Raw genomic sequence first — 17,191 nt, forward strand, 5'->3', positions numbered from 1 at the left:
TGTCAGTTCCCCACCTGTCACTTCCCAGACGGGCTGTCGCTTGCTGTGAATTCCAGGGCAGGGAGGGGGCTCTGGGTAAGAGCCCGCCCGGAAGCCTGATGATTCTGTGGCGGGACTGAGAACTGGCCCAGGGGCAGAGGCAACCCGGCCTGGCCCACCCTGCCCCAGTGTGGGGTTCTCCCGAGGACCTCGATCTCTTCCTTTGCCTAAGGTGGGGGGATTCCAGCGCCCAGGGTCCTGGCTGAAATCACCAGCCGCCCAGCGCACATCCTCTTGCCCATCCCCCCTCCCCGTTCCTCTCCCATCTGTTTCCACTTAGTTTCTTCTCCACAGGGTAGGAAAAAGCCCACTCCTTCCCTCTGTGCCAGATCTCATTGGGATGTTGAGTGGGGCCTTAGAGACCTACCCACCAATGAGCAGCCCAGCTCTGCACTAACTCCTGAGGCTCACTTCCCCATCCTGAGCCTCAGTGATCCCCTGCTGTAAAATGGGGATAATGAGTCCTGCTTTGCCCGCCTCCTGCGATGGTAATTAAAATAAAATGATAGTTTACAGACATTCTTTGTAAACTATTGATTACTTTACAAACGTAAGGTCTCAGTTCATTATCTGCTGAAAAGATGCCTAAGGAGGAGATGGATGGGGACCATCTGGATGAGCTGGCCTTTCTCCATCATTCCCGGTTCTGGAATTTCGTCATTCTTGCACAACATTATAGATCACTGAAGGCCTAGGAATGGACAAGTCAGACCCACTTTCTGCCCACTCAGAGCTCACAGGCTCTGGGCTGCGCTGTCCAGTACAGTAGCCATTAGCAGTACATGGCTATTTAAATATAAATTATTTGAAATTAATAAAATTAATAATTCAGTTCCCCAGTAGCACTAGCCACATTGCAAGTGCTCAAGAGCCACGTGTGGCTTCCACCTTAGACTGCACATGTATAGAATATTTCCATCACCACAGAAAGTTCTATTGGATAGCATTGCTCTGGGGGCTGCAGGCAAATCAATAGGTAACTACAGTCAAGTGTGGTAGAGTTGTATTCTGACAGGAGGAATACAAGGAGCTACAGGAGCCAGGACAAGGGAGCGTCTCGTCAGGATTTGGGAACTGGGAAGTCTTCCTAAAGGAAGGGACACCTTGGCTGAGACCCGAAAGTAGCCAAGCAAGAGCGTAAGGAAAGGTGTTCTCAGCAAAGGGAATAGAATATGCAAAGAGAAGAGAGAGTACATTCAGGGAACTGAAAATTGTTCACTCTGAGTGGACCATGGAGTTTGAAGCAAACAAAGGGGAAGTAACAGAGGTGGGTCTGGAGAAATACCCAGGGCCAGATATCAAGAGGCCATATCAGTCCTGGGCAGGGCATTGGGAGGTAGGGGGACAGGGGGTGACGGAGTGGGAGAGCCCACTGACTCTGATCCTCAACTGTTTCTGTGCCCTTCAGATTGGGATTGCCTGGGGAATGCTAGAGACACCTCCTGGCCCAACAGTCTCACTTTACAGATGTGGAAGTAAAGAACAGACAGGGGAAGTGACTTTCCAAGTGAGTTAATCGAGGGACTTCCTGACTCCTAGTCCAGTGCTCTTTCCCACACCACACTCAGTCCCCCGGTTGCACAGGCTGCTTTTTAAATGTTTCAATAGCCACATGTGGCAAGCAGCTACCATACCAAACCACGCAGAAAGTCCTACAGGACTAATGACACCAGTCCCTGAGCTAGACCAGGCGCAAAGGGTGATACGCTTCCCTGCATGTAAACTCTTTTCTCTGCAGGGAGTGAAAATATACCTTCTCACACCCATGTTGTCAGATGCTCCCATCTCTGTCCTCTGATGCCAAATTGCAAGGCCTCCCTTACTCATGTCCCCAACAGCTCAGAAACTGGCATTTGGGATGATGGCAGGACTCAGCATCAGGGAGAGCGATCTTGCTCCTGGCTCCCTTTGTGAAGCCCCCTGAGTCAGCCAGAGCCTTCTGTGAAATTGAGGAATGTCCCTTCCTAGAGGAAATGGAGTTTCAGATTCCTCATTAGTATAATGTGTAATTCAGCCCTGATGTTCCGGGATTGTGATATTTCCCCTATACACAGTAGTTTCTCTCCAGAGGCCACAATCATCATAGATCCTCTGTGAATTCACAAAACTCAGCTTAGACTGGTTCCTGCTCCTGGAGTCCTAAATGGTGGAGGGACCTTAAAGGGCTAAGGAGGCTCAAGTAGCTGGACCCACATGAGTTGCAATCTCCAGTTAGAACACTTGGTTTGCGCACCCAGTGGGAAGATTAGCTCTGGGCTTTCCCTGCTCAAATGCTGAGAACAATCAGCTTCTCCCACCTTCTCTTCCCCTTCTTCCTTCTTCCAGCCATGGATTTCCTGAAATTGCCTTCCCTGTTCAGGCCAAGGGATAGACATCAAGGAAGAAGAGGCCCTTGGACTGGGTATAGGAAGACTTGAGTTTGAGTCCTGGCTCTGCTGTGTGGCCCTGAGCAAGTTCCTTCCCCTCTCTGGTTCTCAGCTTTGCCTTCCATAACATGAAGGAATCAGACTAGATGATCACTAAGCGACCTTCCCTTCTGACACTGTAAGGAAGTCTAAAAGTTCAAAGGAAGGAGAAATCAGAGCAGGCCAAGATGGTCAGGAAATAATAACAGTAATATCTGATACTTAAGATTAACATGTACCAGGCATGGTACTAAGTGCTCTTCAATGCGTTCTTTTATGCATTCCTCATCAGAACCCTATGAGATTGGTACTGCGGATTTACAAATGAGGAAACTGAGGCTTATAGTGGTTTAAGCCAACAGCTACTAAGTGGCATAGCTGGAGTTCAAACTCAGGTAATTAATGTCTCCAGAGCTTACCTGGGGGAGATGAGACCTTTGCTGAGCTTCAAAAGATGGGTGAGATTTGGATATACAGGGGGAAGCTCTCACAGGCCCACTCCTTTGCTACTTAATTATCCAGACACCCCACCACCCACCCCACCCTTCATTTCCTCTCCCACCCTGACGTCTCTGGTCCCATTGCTGATGTTGTGGGAATAGCATTGAGCCTGTCTCATAATAGTCAATCAATATTTATTTAGCGAATGAATGGATTTGACTCTGTGAGCTTCCTGATTCATCAATTCTGTTGAAGGCTCCCCCGGTGCTATTTGAACCTAGACCAGGACTCTGGGCAGATTTCTGGATCCCACCATAGACCTGAGATATCAGACCCTCTCGGGGATAGGGCCCTAGAGATGGCACTTTAAATAACCTTTCAGGGGTGGTCTTAGTACTTAGCAGTTTGAGAAGTCCAAGCTCCCTAAGCTGGGTCTTCCAACTCCAAAGTGAGAATTACCTGCTCAGATACAGGCAGCCAAGAACTCACCGTCATGAACTAGCGGGAAGTACCAAGTATGCTAGCACTTCTCTGGGTCACCCAAACATCAGATCTGTGACTTTTGCAAAAATGCTTTGAGTCCACAAGCATCCACTAGGTGCTAGGCCCATTGCTGTTGCTGACTCACTATGTGACCTCAGTGGAAATTTCCTCTCTCTGTCTCTCACCTTCCTCATTTGTGAAAAGCGGTCAATTCTCTTTGCCCATCTATAACCAGGGAATAGCTTTGTGCGTAGAGGTGTGCCCATTAGGATGATTTCATAAAGAATATCATAGGGGGCTTCTCTGGTGGCGCAGTGGTTGAGAGTCTGCCTGCCGGTGCGGGGGACATGGGTTCGAGCCCTGGTCTGGGAAGATCCCACATGCCGCGGAGCGACTAGGCCCGTGAGCCACAATTGCTGAGCCTGCGCGTCTGGAGCCTGTGCTCCGCAACAGGAGAGGCCGCGATAGTGGGAGGCCCGCGCACCGCGATGAAGAGTGGCCCCCACTTGCCGCAGCTAGGGGAAGCCCTCGCACAGAAACGAAGACCCAACACAGCCATAAATAAATAAAGAAATAAAATTTAAAAAAAAAAAAAAAAGGGAAAATTCTCTTTGAAAAAAAAAAAAAAAAGAATATCATAGGTGAGGGGTTTGTCAACTTTAGTGTCCGTCAGAATCATCTGATCCATTTGGTCTTGGGTGGGGGCCTTAGATCAGCGGTTCTCAATCCAGGCAGCACATCAGAATCACCTGGGGAGCCTTGTAAAAATACAGATGCCCAGGCCCCACCCCAGAGTAATTACAGCAGAATCTCAGGGGGGTGTGGCCTGGGATTGGTATTTAAAAAGCTCCCCAGGGCTTCCCTGGTGGCGCAGTGGTTAAGAATCCGCTTGCCAATGCAGGGGACACGGGTTTGAGCCCTGGTTCAGGAAGATCCCACATGCCGTGGAACAACTATGCCCATGCACCACAGCTACCGAGCCTGTGCTCTAGAGCCCGCGAACCACAACTACTGAGCCCACGTGCCACAACTACTGAAGCCCGCGCGCCTGGAGTCCGTGCTCTGCAGCAAGAGAAGCCACTGCAATAAGACCGCGTGCTGCAACGAAGAGTAGCCCCCGCTCACCACAACTAGAGAAAGCCCGCACACAGCAGCGAAGACCCAATGCAGCCAAAAATAAATAAAAATAAAATTAATTAATTAAATTTAAGAATAAATAAATAAATAAAAACTCCCCAGGTGATTCAAAGTTGTGACCACTGCTCTCAAAGGTCTTTTCTAACAGTTGGTTCTGATGCAGGTGGTCGCAGGACCTCACTGTTTCCTTTTTTTGTACCAGGGAAGGTAGCTTCTCAGTACCAGGGTCAGAGACCAGGAGGAGAACAGATCTTAGCATCTGGAGTGCTCTATCCCTCTTCTGTGGGTCACAGGACATCATACATGGTAGATGTGAAAGGAAAAATTAAAACTCAAACCAAGTCACTACGAGGAGAGGAGGTACATATAATTCTGTCAACACCTGAAAAATGGAATTCAGGGATGCATTCTGCAAAATTGTTCTTTCCAAGGAAGCAGAAACAGGGCAGGCGGTATGTAGCAAGAGTCAAAGGAAGAAGATCCAAGGACAAATGCTGCAAGACTGCGCTGCTGAAGGAAGTGGTTTCTTAGCATATCAGCTCTGGAACAAAGCTTTGAGATTATCCAGACCAACCCCCTGGCCAGATGGAAGGAGAACCTAAGGCCCAGGGAGGGGGAGGCATGTGCCCAAGGTCGAGTTAGCTTTACAATCCAGGCTTCCAGAACACCTCCTGCCTGCTGCCCTTTACTCTGTCCCTCAAGCACGTATCACTTCTGCTTTTGTTCCAGATTCCCAGCCCACCCTCTACCCTCACACCCTCTTGGACAGCACCCAGGATCAAAGGATGGGACTAAATCTGTGAGCCTGGATCTACACCGGCCAGGTGACAGGGACGAAAGCCAGCGGGAGACTGGGGGGAGCTGGAGAGGAAGGAGCAGTGTCTGATGATGCGGCCTGACCTCAGAAAGGAAGCCTGGTCACCAGGGGGAATTTCCCCGGGGTGAGGTCTCACGTCTATGCAAATATTGCACTCCAATTAACCTGGACCCCAGGATGGGAGAGAGGCAGGGGAGAGAGGGGACCCTGGGAGAGGCAGGGAATTGGGAAGGCAGGTAATAGGGCCTGAACTTCCCAGGTACCAGGCATTGTGCTAGGGTCTTTGTGTGCTTAATCTCATTTTGTTCCTGAGACATCCTCCTAAGTAGGAAGGTTGGGAGCCTGAGACCCAGTAAGGGGAAGGTACATTTGCCCATGAGAAAGCACAGCACATTCTGACCCCGAGGGGAGAGGCCATGATGATGATGGGTCTGGCGCTGCAGCTGCTGACTAAGGTGACAGTAATGGGGCCCAAGTCTGAGAAGTCTGGCAGTTTCATTTTAGGTTTCCATCTCACTCACCTGGGGAGTTTTATTCTGGAAACAGAGAAAAGGCATCAGGGATGTAGTGACCCTGACTTCCTGTGGGCAAATCCGAGTCCTCAAGTTTTCCCAGGTTCAAGGGTAGGAGGTTGCTGGGTGGCAGCTGGCGCTGTTAACCCTTTCACCATCAGCTTCTTCTAGAACACTCCAAGAAAAGTGGAGAACGGGCTGGAGGCTTTTGAAGGAAAATCTCTCTCTCCCTCCTGCATCTTTACATTTCACTCACCTGAGGCTCACTTCCTCCAGGAATCCTTTCCCGGGGATTCTGCTCCATTGCAAGGCTGATTTCCGCCCCCTCCTCCAGGGAGCTGGTCTTGCCTCCCCAGAGCTCAAGGCAGGGTAGTTAGGCCCAAAGTCTGCCTGCCAGACAGCCTGGTTGTTTCTCCTCCTATCGAAGAACAGAACGAAGTACACACACAGGAACAGGCAGGTCACAGGTTCCTAGAGTTGTGTGCTGCACAGCAAGGCTGTGTGCCAAGAAAAGCATGAGCTCACACGTGCCCTAGCGAGTGTGTGTGAAAAGCAAGTTTGGGTGCTTGTGTGAGGCCCTTCCTGTGTGGCCAGCAGTGCATCTGTGGGCAGCAATGTCTGTCTTTCTATTTGTGACCAACCGTGTTGTGGAGGCCTAATCATATTTCTCTCTGTGGTCAAGAACGTGTGTTTCTGATTCTGGGTATACAAAGTGTGTGTCCCTGTGGCTGTGTCTGGTGGTGATTTGGAATTGTGTGTGTGTGTGTGTGTGTGTGTGTGTGTGTGTGTGTGTGTGTGGTAAGTAGTACTTATGGGCTTTGAGTGGATACCCGATGTGTGGGAAAGTGGAAATGGAGATCGCTGGCCCAGCACAGGCTTGGGATCTCTGTGTCATCCCCTGCCCTCCCTGCTCTCCTATCAGGCCCTCCCATCCCCACCCATGGCTATCTCCAGGTCAAGGTCCATGGCCATCTCAGTGGGGTAGCCACTAGGGGGTTCTGGCTACAGCTGGCAGCGCTGAAGGCAGGTGGTGGGGCTAGAGGAAGGGGTGGGACCATCCCACAGAATCTGTTAACTGCTAGACACCTGGGCCTGGGGGAAGGGCCCGTTCCCAGATGGCTCTGGTTGAGGGCCTCCTCAGTCCTCACCTAGCTGAGCAGAGGGCAATGGGATGGCCCGCACCAGGGACCTTGGCCTCTTCCTGCCTTTAAAGCACTTCCTGCTGCCTCTGGGTTCCCAGGTGATGACACCTGGCTTCACCTCGGCCTCCCTCTCTTGTTTCCCACGGCAGATCAGGCAGTTTCCTTGGTTTCTTGTTCCCTCTTGTGTCTTTCTTCTCTTTTCTCCATCCCTGCTTCCCCCTACCCTGGCTCAGGTCCTCATCCCTCCATGTCAGGGGAATAACTGCAAGCCTGTCCGATGGTCTCCCAGCCGCTGGGCTGGTCTCCTCCTCCACGCAGGGCCCCAGAGATGGCTTTCTAAAGGATGTCTCTGATCATACTACTCCCATCCCCAGCGCATTCAGGGGCTGGCCAGGGCCCAGAGGGTAAGCGCTACACTCCAGCCCGGACTCTCCGTGACCTTCCCAAACGGTGTTTTCACGCTGGGTGCGGGGCCCAGGACCTCCACGAGCATACCCCACCGCCTCCAATTCCCACCTCTGTACCTTTACTCAAGTTGTCCCTGCCTGCCACTCTCTCCCTCCTTCAGTATCTTTTACTATTGAGAGCTTCTCTGCCCATCTTTTGAGGTGCTTCTCACATGCCCTCTTTCCAGGGAGATTTTTCAGGCCTCTCTGTAGTTAATCTGTGGCCTCTGCACTTGGTACCCCTTCCTACTGCGTGTTTGGTTGAATTTTTCTTATAATCTTTCCCGACTTAGCTCTCTGAAGGTAAGGAGAACAGTTGTAGGGACTCAGTTACATCAGAGGCTCTTGAAAGAGACTCCTCCTCTCTGTCTTTCTCTGCTCTGAAATGGAATCCAGCCTATTCATTAATAACAAAGAGTTGATATTTATTGAGTCTTTGCTGTGTCCTGGACAGTGTCCCCAGAGGTAGACATGCATTGCCTTAGTTCATCTTCACAACAACCCTGTGAGATAGAAACCTTGGTTGTTCCCATTTTACAGATAAGGACATCAAGGCATAGTGAGGCCAAGCAACTTATCTACTTCTCAGTGGTTGGCTGGCATTCAAATCCAGGCCGGTCTGCCTGCCTCCCTCCCTCCATAGATCTAACTAGGCTCAGTGACAGAACTAGAATTTCCCATTTGCCTAACTGCAGCTGTGAAGTGGGGAAGTCTGCCCTGGGAAACCTGAGGTCTGAGGGGGGCGGGGAGGCCCGTTAGAGCAGTGATTTACCGCTCTGGGTTCTGAAATTTGGACTGCGCAACTTGACACTTCTCCCTCCTGTTCTCAGCTCTGCCATCAGGAGGAAGAGGAGGATGTGTCATCCGAGAGAGCAGAGCCGGAATCAGGAGACCCGGGTGCTAGTTGCAGGTCTAGCCCTTGCTCACAGCACGGCCACAGTCTGCTCTGCGGGCCTCGATTTCCAAACTTGGGAAATAAGAGGGTTGGTTTGGATGATCTCTAAGACCATTTCCAGCTCAGTCAATCCATGATGTGCTGTCTTCAGGCAATTTGCGTCACCACTTGGACCCTGAGTTTCCTCGTTAGTAGAATGAGGTGCTCACCCCTGCACAGCAGCAGAGGATTATTGAGGAGGGGGATCACTCCAGTGGGATCACTCTGGCGATGGTGACTCGCGGCTCTCAGCAAAGCCGGGCACAGCAAGTTATCAGGGTGCTGTAAACAGCGAACAGTTCACACAATGTTCTCCAACAGCAGGAAATGTGATGGCAGCGATTCCCAAATAGTCGCTCTCTGCTCAGCTTAAAAGGGCAACCTCCTCCCAGCCAGCCACTTCCTTCAGACATTTCCTCCTGGTCCCAAAGACCAAGGTGGGCGCAGCCCAGTCCGGAGCTGCCGAGAAGCGTTTGCCCTGAGAGAAAAGGCACGGCCCAGGGCAGGAGGGGAGCAGTCAGGAGCTGGAGGGAAGCCGACTCTGGGCTGAAGCCCTCTCGCCCTCTCAGAGGGGAAGACTGAAGAAAGTGGAAGGACGTGCAGGGTGTTGACAGAAGCACTGGACCAGGGCCAGGACTGCACGGTTCCAGTTCTTTCTGCCGCTGAAAGGCTATGTGACCCTAAGCCTGCTGCTTCCTCTCTGTGAAGTGACAGTTGTCTGACTGGCTGAGAGGGAGGTGAGAATTTCTGAGGGCCCCTTCCACGCGAGAGCATCACGACCATCCTCCTGTGCTCCCACTTTGAGACAGCAGCCGTCTGGGCTTCTGCTTTCTCTTTCCTTTTAGTTTTAATTTAGTCCCCACCACTTCTCTCCGTTGAACTTTGGCCACAGAAACAACCTCCAGTGTTGTTTAGTACAGTTTTGGAGACGGCTGGATGGGAGGGACACTTGAACATAATCTTTTAAGGATTAGGACCACAACGGTCTAAGTTTTTCTGTCTTTAGCATCTTGCACATGGCATGGCACACAGGAGGCATAGTAAGCATGAGGTGCACGAGTGGATGGATGGATGGATGAGGTGCCTTGGATTCAGAATAGTGGTCACTCCCTCCTCTGCCACAGCTCCAAGAAAAAAGCGGGGTTTGCTCTGCAGGTACCTGGGACTTAGCGCAACTGTTGTAGCAGCCTCCCAACTGGCCACCCTCCCTTCATAGGCTTTCCTTAAATTCATAGAGGCTTACCTTCCCTGGCCAAGAACCTCCAAAGGCTCCCCCTGGGTTATGAGATAAAATCCTGACTTACAAGGTCCTCTAATTGGATGCAAACTCCCAATTCTAATCTCATCTACCTCCCCTCAAAACGCTGAGGGTCTCCCCTCCTACTGCTGACCAATCCCAGAATGCAACATACTTTAACTGAAAACTCAAGTTAACTTAAGTGAAAACTGCACGTTGAGGGATTACTTTCGTGTCTGGTACACGGCCAGTGCTCCGTTTGAGCTATCCTTCTTCCTGCTTTCCAGGAATTCTAGAAATTCCTGGTTTCTCCACTTGTGTATTCCCCTCAGCCTCATGAGGTCTTCCCATGGCCTCATATTCCATCACTCTTTCCTTTCCATCCCCAGACTATTTTTCCCTCGGAGTTTTTTTTTTTTTTTTTTTGGCTGCCCTGTGTGGCGTGAGGGGATCTTAGTTTCCCGACCAGGGATCAAAACCCGTGCCCCCTGCATTGGGAGCGCGGAGTCTTAACCACTGGAGCACCAAAGTCCCCCCTCGGTGCATACTTTTAAGGCGCTTCCATATTTGTCTTCTGATGCCTCTGTGGTGCGCAGCTGATGACTTTTTGAAAACAAAGCTCAAGGAAACATCTTGGGAGCCACCTCTCGGCTTCTACAATGGGGCTTGGCTCAGGGCAGGCGGTGCTGGCAGCTGACTCGGAGCCAGACAGCCCCAAACTTCCACGAATCATTTCATTTACTCCACAAAGGCTGTGCCATAGGTAGGACTGGGACCTGTCTTACAAACGAGGAAACTGAGGCTCAGAGAGATAACATGCTCACGGTCAGTTAGTGGCAAAGGTCTGACTCCACAGCTCTGAACCACTGTGTTAATTTATCTTCGCTAACAGTTAAATTAAGTTGGGCAAAGAGTCAAACAAGCTCTCAGCTGACCCTCATGGGGTTTGGGCTCACAGCCTGGTGGAGGGAAGGAAGTGGGGAAGACACAAGGTAAACTGCCTGACTTTCAGACTCATTACGTCAGAGATGAAGAGAGGGCTCTTCGAGACTGTTAGGTCCAACCCCTCACTGTACAAATGGAGTCACTGAAGCCCAGTGAGGGCAGGGGCTGGTCCAAGGTCACACAAGACCAGACTCGGGACTTCCCTGGCGGTCTAGTGGTTAAGACTGTGCTTCCACTGCCAGGGGGCACGGGTTTGATCCCTGGTCGGGGTACTAAGATCCTGCATGCCAGGCACAATGCAGCCAAAAAAATAAATAAGAAAAAAAGAAAAAAGTAAAGAAAAAAAAAAAAAAAGACCAGACGCAGCACGTTTCCCAACGTCCCCACGCCATTCCCTGCTCAGCAACTACAATAAACACACGCTGAACTGCAGGAGAGGGCAGGTCAGCGGGCCAGGGAGCAGAGCCCTCCAGCCAGTAGGCACCCACATGCCGTGGTCGCTAGATTAACTTTAGATCTGAGTCCCACGGCAGAAGCAGAGCTGGGGGAAGGGAGATGGAGAAAGTGCAGCTGACCTCCCGTTGATCACTGATTTTCACAAAGTGGAAGCTTTCCACAGGCCTCCCCAGATCACGATCACATCTGGTGCCCCTGAAGAGTTCAAAAGAGGAAGTCTGGGCTCGGATGTCATGGATGAAGCATGCACAGAGAAACATCCAGGTAGCAGAGGGAGGAGAGCAGACCCAAGACCCAGACCCGGCTGCGCCAGCCTTCCCAGGCTGACCTGAGCTCAGACCCTCATTCGGGATTCCCAGGAAGGGATGGGAAGATAGAAAGTCACTCCTGGGCAGGTTAACACCTCAGCTCTAATGGCAACAATCTGGGCTGCAGGTTCTAGGTCAAAACCACAGATCCCTCTTGGAAATGTATTTATGTGTCTGTATGTCTCTTTTTATTTAAAGAGAGAAGAAATGGAAAGGAAATGATTTGGAGGCACATCCTAGAATGTCAATGTTAGAAAGCCAAGATCTTTTTGTCGAACTCTCTCATTTTGTAGCCAAGAACATAGAGACTCAGGGAGGGAAAGAGACTGGTGCAAGGTCATAAAGCAAGTGTGTGGCGGATACAAATTTGAACCCAGGTATTTGGACTCCTGGTTCAGTGGCCTAGCACAATAACCAGGACAGAGGCGGTGGTGAAACGGTGGGAGGACTGTCAGTTGGCCCGAAGATATTTCTTCCTCCCCCCCACCCCCAGAACTGGCACCTGCCACCACACCCCACCATGCAAAGCACACACATCACTCGCTTCATTCAGAGGCTCAGAATGTTTTTGGCTTCGACAAAGCCCAAACCAGGGCAGGGACTGTGACAAGGGACGTAAGCTGTGAAGGCAGGAGGAGGAAGATGGGGAGCGGAGGTGGACGGGATCAATGGCTACGGTTCTTCAGCCACTCAGACGTGAGTAGGAGTGACTGTGCCGTGCCCTTACTGGCTAGTGGGAGTGGGAGCTTTTCCTAAACCCCAGTTGAAGACAAGAGCCCACCCCGGCCCCTCCCCCCACCCCTGTCCCTTCTTTAGTCTCTGAAGCTGGAGCATCAGGCTGGGTCGTGGCGGGGGATAACCACTTCTTAGCAGAGGTGCCCGCCAGCGCCGGCGGTCCTAGTCCTCGCCTCCACAGACAGCCAGCAAGGCCTTCAGGAAGTGACCGGAGGTGTCGCCCTGGCAGGGATAGAGGGAGAGCAGAGTGAGTGAAACAATCCTGATGACCTCAAGGCCCCCTCCTCCCAGCTGCTGGCAGCCTGGATGTCTCCCTAGTACGTAAATGTGACCATGTCCCTTCCGTGGCTCCCCATCATCCTCAGGAAAGTGTCCAAGCTCTAGGCCTGGCTTCAAGGCCTTGTGGGGTCTGACCCTCATGAAGCTCTGTGGCTTCAACTCCCCCCTTCCTTCCGGGAGCATCTTGGTCATCTTACTACCTATATACCTACCATTGCTCCACCCAGCACGCCCTCCACACTGCCCCCAAATCCTGTCTGCCATCAGATGCCCCCTCCTCTGTGAAGCGTTCCTGCCTCTATGTTGTCTCCTCCCATGGCTGCCTTGCACCCTGCTAACCCTCCCCCCACGGCCATTAACACAAGTGTTACGGCAGCGGTCCCCAAACTTTTTGGCACCGGGGACCGGTTTTGTGGAAGACAATTTTCCCACGAACCATGGTTGGGGGTGAGGGGTGGGGGATGGTTCAGCGGGAATGCGAGCGATGGGGAGCGACAGGTGAAGCTTCACTTGCTCACCCACCACTCACCTCCTGCTGTGCGGCCCAGTTCCTAAGAGCCTGTGGAACGGTACCGATCTGCGGCCCAGGATTGGGGACCCCTGTGTTACGGGATTCCTTATTTGAACAAACATTATCGAGCACTTACTAAGTAACAGGCCCTTGCAAGAATTTATGTGACCATCATTGGATTTATGTTGTATTGTCTGGCATACGACAGGGCTATGGGGGGGAGGGAGCAGACTTTCTCCCTCTATTTAGAGGGCTCCTGTCATTTTTATCATTTTTTTTGTTTTTGTAATTTTTGATATATGATTAAAAATAATATATCAGGACTTCCCTGGTGGCGCAGTGGTTAAGAATCCGCCTGCCAATGCATGGGACACGGGTTCGAGCCCTGGTCCGGGAAGATCCCGCATGCCACGGAGCAACTAAGCCCGTGGCCACAACGACTGAGCCTGCACTCTAGAGCCTGCGAGCCACAACTACTGAGCCCACGTGCCACAACTACTGAAGCTTGCGGGCCTGGAGCCCGTGCTCCACAACGAGAAGCCACCACACCACAACGAAGAGTAGCCCCCGTTTGCCACAACTAGAGAAAGCCCAAGGGCAGCAACGAAGACCCAACACAGCCAAAAGTAAGTAAATAAATAAATAAAGTTATATAAAAAAAAAAAGGAACTTTCCTCTTAAAAAAAATCATTGTTGTAAACAATTCAAATCAAAGGATTATACAATAAAAGTCTCCCTCCTACCCCAACCCCTAATTTGCTAAATCAAGAGGTAGCCACTGTTGTATTTACTTGTGTGATTTTCTAGCAATGCTTTTCCATATGCATATACAAATATGTATATATGCATAATGTCCCTTTTCTGCAGAGCATTCATACTATTCTGGGCCATAATTTTTGACTTAGAGAAGATCCCAAATCAGCACACAGAGCCTCCTCATGCTTTTTCATGGCTGTACTGTACTCTATCATATGGATGCACTGTAATTTATTTAACCAGTTCTGTATGAAGGGCTTCCAATCTTTTGCTACTATAAAAGAATGTTGGCATAAATATTCCCATACGTGTCTTTCAGAACACATGCGACTATGTCTGTAGGATAAATTCTTACAAGTAGAATTATCAAGTCCAAAGTATATGCATTTAAAATTTTGAAACTGCCAAACTACCCTTTAAAGATGTGCTACCAGTTTACATCACAAGGAGACATCACCTCATACATGTCAGAATGGCTATTATCAAAAAGACAACAAATAACAAGTGGTGAGGATGTGGAGAAAAGAGAACCCTCGTGCACTCTTGGTGGGAATGTAAATTGGTGCAGCCACTATGGAGAACAGTATGGAGATTCCTCAAAAAATTAAAAATAGAACAAACGCCGGAGGTGAGCTGAGCCGGGGCCAAGCCGAGGACGAGCAGTCCCGCCTCAGACACCACCAGCCACCCATCGCGGGTGCAACGCATGGAGTGAGAGCAGCGGCTGCGGTCGCCGGGCTGAGCCCCGCGGAGCTGCCAGCCCGGCGGAGCTGCCGGGACGCGGATGCAGCTGTGATCGCCCGCCCCGGCCCCGCTGAGCAAGAGCTGTTCCCGGACAAGATATGAGAAATGAGTGTTGGAAGTCGAAGAATAAAGTTGTTGGGAATCCTGATGATGGTAAATGTCTTCATTTATTTGATTGTGGCAGTCTCCAAAAGCAGTAGCCAAGAAAAAAATGGAAAAGGGGAAGTAATAATACCCAAAGAAAAGTTCTGGAAGATATCTGACCCTCCCAAGGCATATTGGAACAGGGAACAAGAAAAGCTGAACAAGAGGTACAATCCCATTTTGAACATGTTAGCCAACCAGACAGGGGAAGCATACAGATTTTCCAACATAAACCATCTGAATTATGGTGAACCTGACCTGAGGGTCACATCAGTAGTTTCAGGTTTCGACAGTTTGCCAGACAGATTTAAAGACTTTCTGTTGTATTTGAGATGTTGAAATAATTCACTGCTTATAGATCAACCAGATAAGTGTGCAAAGAAGCCCTTCTTATTGCTGGTGATTAAGTCCCTTACTTCACATTTCGATAGAAGGCAAGCGATTTGGGAATCTTGGGGCAAAGAAACCAATGTGGGGAACCAAACAGTGGTGCAAGTCTTCTTATTGGGCCAGACCCCTGCAGAGGACAACCATCCTGACCTTTCAGATATGCTGAAATTGAGAGTGAGAAGCACCAAGACATTCTTACGTGGAATTACAGAGATACCTTCTTCAATTTATCTCTGAAAGAAGTACTCTTTCTCAGGTGGGTGAGCACTTCCTGCCCAAATGCGGAGTTCGTGTTCAAGGGTGATGATGATATTTTTGTGAACACCCGTCACATCCTGAATCACTTGAATAGCTTTTCCAAGAACAAAGCCAAAGATTTGTTTATGGTTGATGTGATTCCCAATGCTGGACCTCGTCAGGATAAGAAACTGAAGTACTATGTCCCGGAAGTTCTTTACACTGGCGTCTACCCCTCTTATGCAGGGGGAGGTGGATTCCTGTACTCTGGCCACCTGGCCCTGAGGCTATAAAATGTAACTGACCAGGTCCTTCTCTACCCCATCGATGATGTTTATACTGGAATGTGCCTTCAGAAACTTGGCCTCGTTCCAGAGAAACACAAAGGCTTCAGGACATTTGATATAGAAGAGAAAAACAGGAATAACATTTGTTCCTATGTAGGTTTGATGTTGGTACATAGTAGAAAACCTCAAGAGATGATTGATATTTGGTCTCGGTTGCAAAATGCTTATTTAAGTGGCTAAATTATGTACAAACTAAATTTTGCATAGAAAGATGAATCTCGAATAGTTCCCATGTTATGTTCTCTCACATTAGAGGTAATTTCTATGTAAAACCATCAAAATTGCCTTTATGAGTAGTATCCATATGAGGGTCTCTAAACCTTTCAGTGTAGTGCTTTCTGAAGAGGGAAAGCAGAAGATCCTAATTTTTATGTAGGATATGACAGGACGAATGGTTCTGACCCTTCCTGCTGGCTAGTGGTCATTGTTTTCTAACTTGTCCCCCTTGTCATCTGAAATCATGTTTCTGGAATTTGATCGTGTTATTTTTGTTTTATTTTTGTTTTGCTCTCATATGATGATAACCCTATTTCCCATTATAATGAGTGAACTATCTGCGATTTAGGTATTCATAAACCTATTGGCTACAAAGACATTGTTATATATGACTCAATGCTTTTTGTGAAATGGAATAACATTTTCATGAAATTTGGATGAATTTTTTAAATTGTCTAGAAAAATTGACTTCTTTCAAAATTTCCTGCCACCACAACATTTCCTTGTGTTAATCTAATCAATCAGTTTTGCAAAATGGGAATCACTGTGTGACATGCATCCAGTTTACCTTGTTATGGTCTTATGGTCATAATAAGGAGAAAGCTTAACTATCTTGCATTTGGTTTGCTGTGTGGTGTTGTGATAGTTCTCTCTTTTTTAGTATTTGAAAATAATGAGTATGATTCCATAATCTTCAAACTGAAGATTGAATTGACCCTGGCAACCATATTGTGTTTATGATTTTTCATTGTGAACCAGGAAAGCATATGTAACTTTTGAACTTTAAGTGAAAAGATTTAAGTGGCAGACCTTTTTATCAGTGGTTTGTCAGTTTAAAACTGCAGAATTCTATTCTTGCCATATGGTTACGTGTTGCTTATACAAAATTATTATCCTGAGTAGTGACTGCTTTCCTGTCTCAGTGCAGAAGTGCCTGTGTTTTTATTTATTGTTCAGATCAAATACCAAAACATTTTCTTAAATATATTTTGTGTAATATTTTATTTGTATACAGTGTTGTTGATGAATTATTTAACTAGAGCATGGTATTTTAAGTAGTAAGTATAACATATGTTAGACAAAGTTAACTGCTATATTTGAATTAAAAAAATTTTTTTGGGGGGGGGGAATATGAACTAGAATTCTGCCCAACTGTTGCTTATATATACTGTCTTGTAACATGCTTTCTTGAGATATTTTTGTGTTATAGATATGAAGATTCTTACCAGATGTGATACTGGGGACTGTAAGAAGATAGATATAAAGTCACCATATTTTTAATTGTCATGTGAAAAAAAAATTAAAAATAGAACTACCATATGACTCAGCAATTTCAATCCTGGGTATTTATCCAAAGAAAACAAAAATATTAATTAGAAAAGATATATGAATTCCTATGTTCATAGCAGCGTTATGTACAAAGCTAAGATATGGAAGCAACCCAAGTGCCCATCAATTGATGAATGGATAAAGAAGATGTGGTATATACATACAATGGAATATTACTCAGCCTTAAAAAAAATGAAATCT

General features: G+C 48.6%; 1 protein-coding gene and 1 pseudogene across 2 annotated transcripts in view; one reads left to right on the forward strand and one right to left on the reverse strand.

The window, feature by feature from the left end:
* Positions 1-11,850: 11,850 nt before the first annotated feature.
* The window catches only part of ANXA6 (annexin A6), a 54,795-nt gene continuing 49,454 nt past the window's right edge, over positions 11,851-17,191 (reverse strand). For both annotated transcript variants that reach the window (XM_059917535.1, XM_059917534.1), the window contains one exon: positions 11,851-12,259. In XM_059917535.1, the coding sequence (XP_059773518.1) occupies positions 12,200-12,259 (60 nt within the window). In that variant the 3' untranslated portion in view covers positions 11,851-12,199. The remainder of the gene's footprint in view (positions 12,260-17,191) is intronic.
* On the forward strand, positions 14,389-15,625 carry LOC132362653 (N-acetyllactosaminide beta-1,3-N-acetylglucosaminyltransferase 2-like; annotated as a pseudogene).

Source organism: Balaenoptera ricei, chromosome 3, assembly GCF_028023285.1.
Source record: "Balaenoptera ricei isolate mBalRic1 chromosome 3, mBalRic1.hap2, whole genome shotgun sequence".
In the NCBI taxonomy this organism is placed as follows: domain Eukaryota; kingdom Metazoa; phylum Chordata; class Mammalia; order Artiodactyla; family Balaenopteridae; genus Balaenoptera; species Balaenoptera ricei.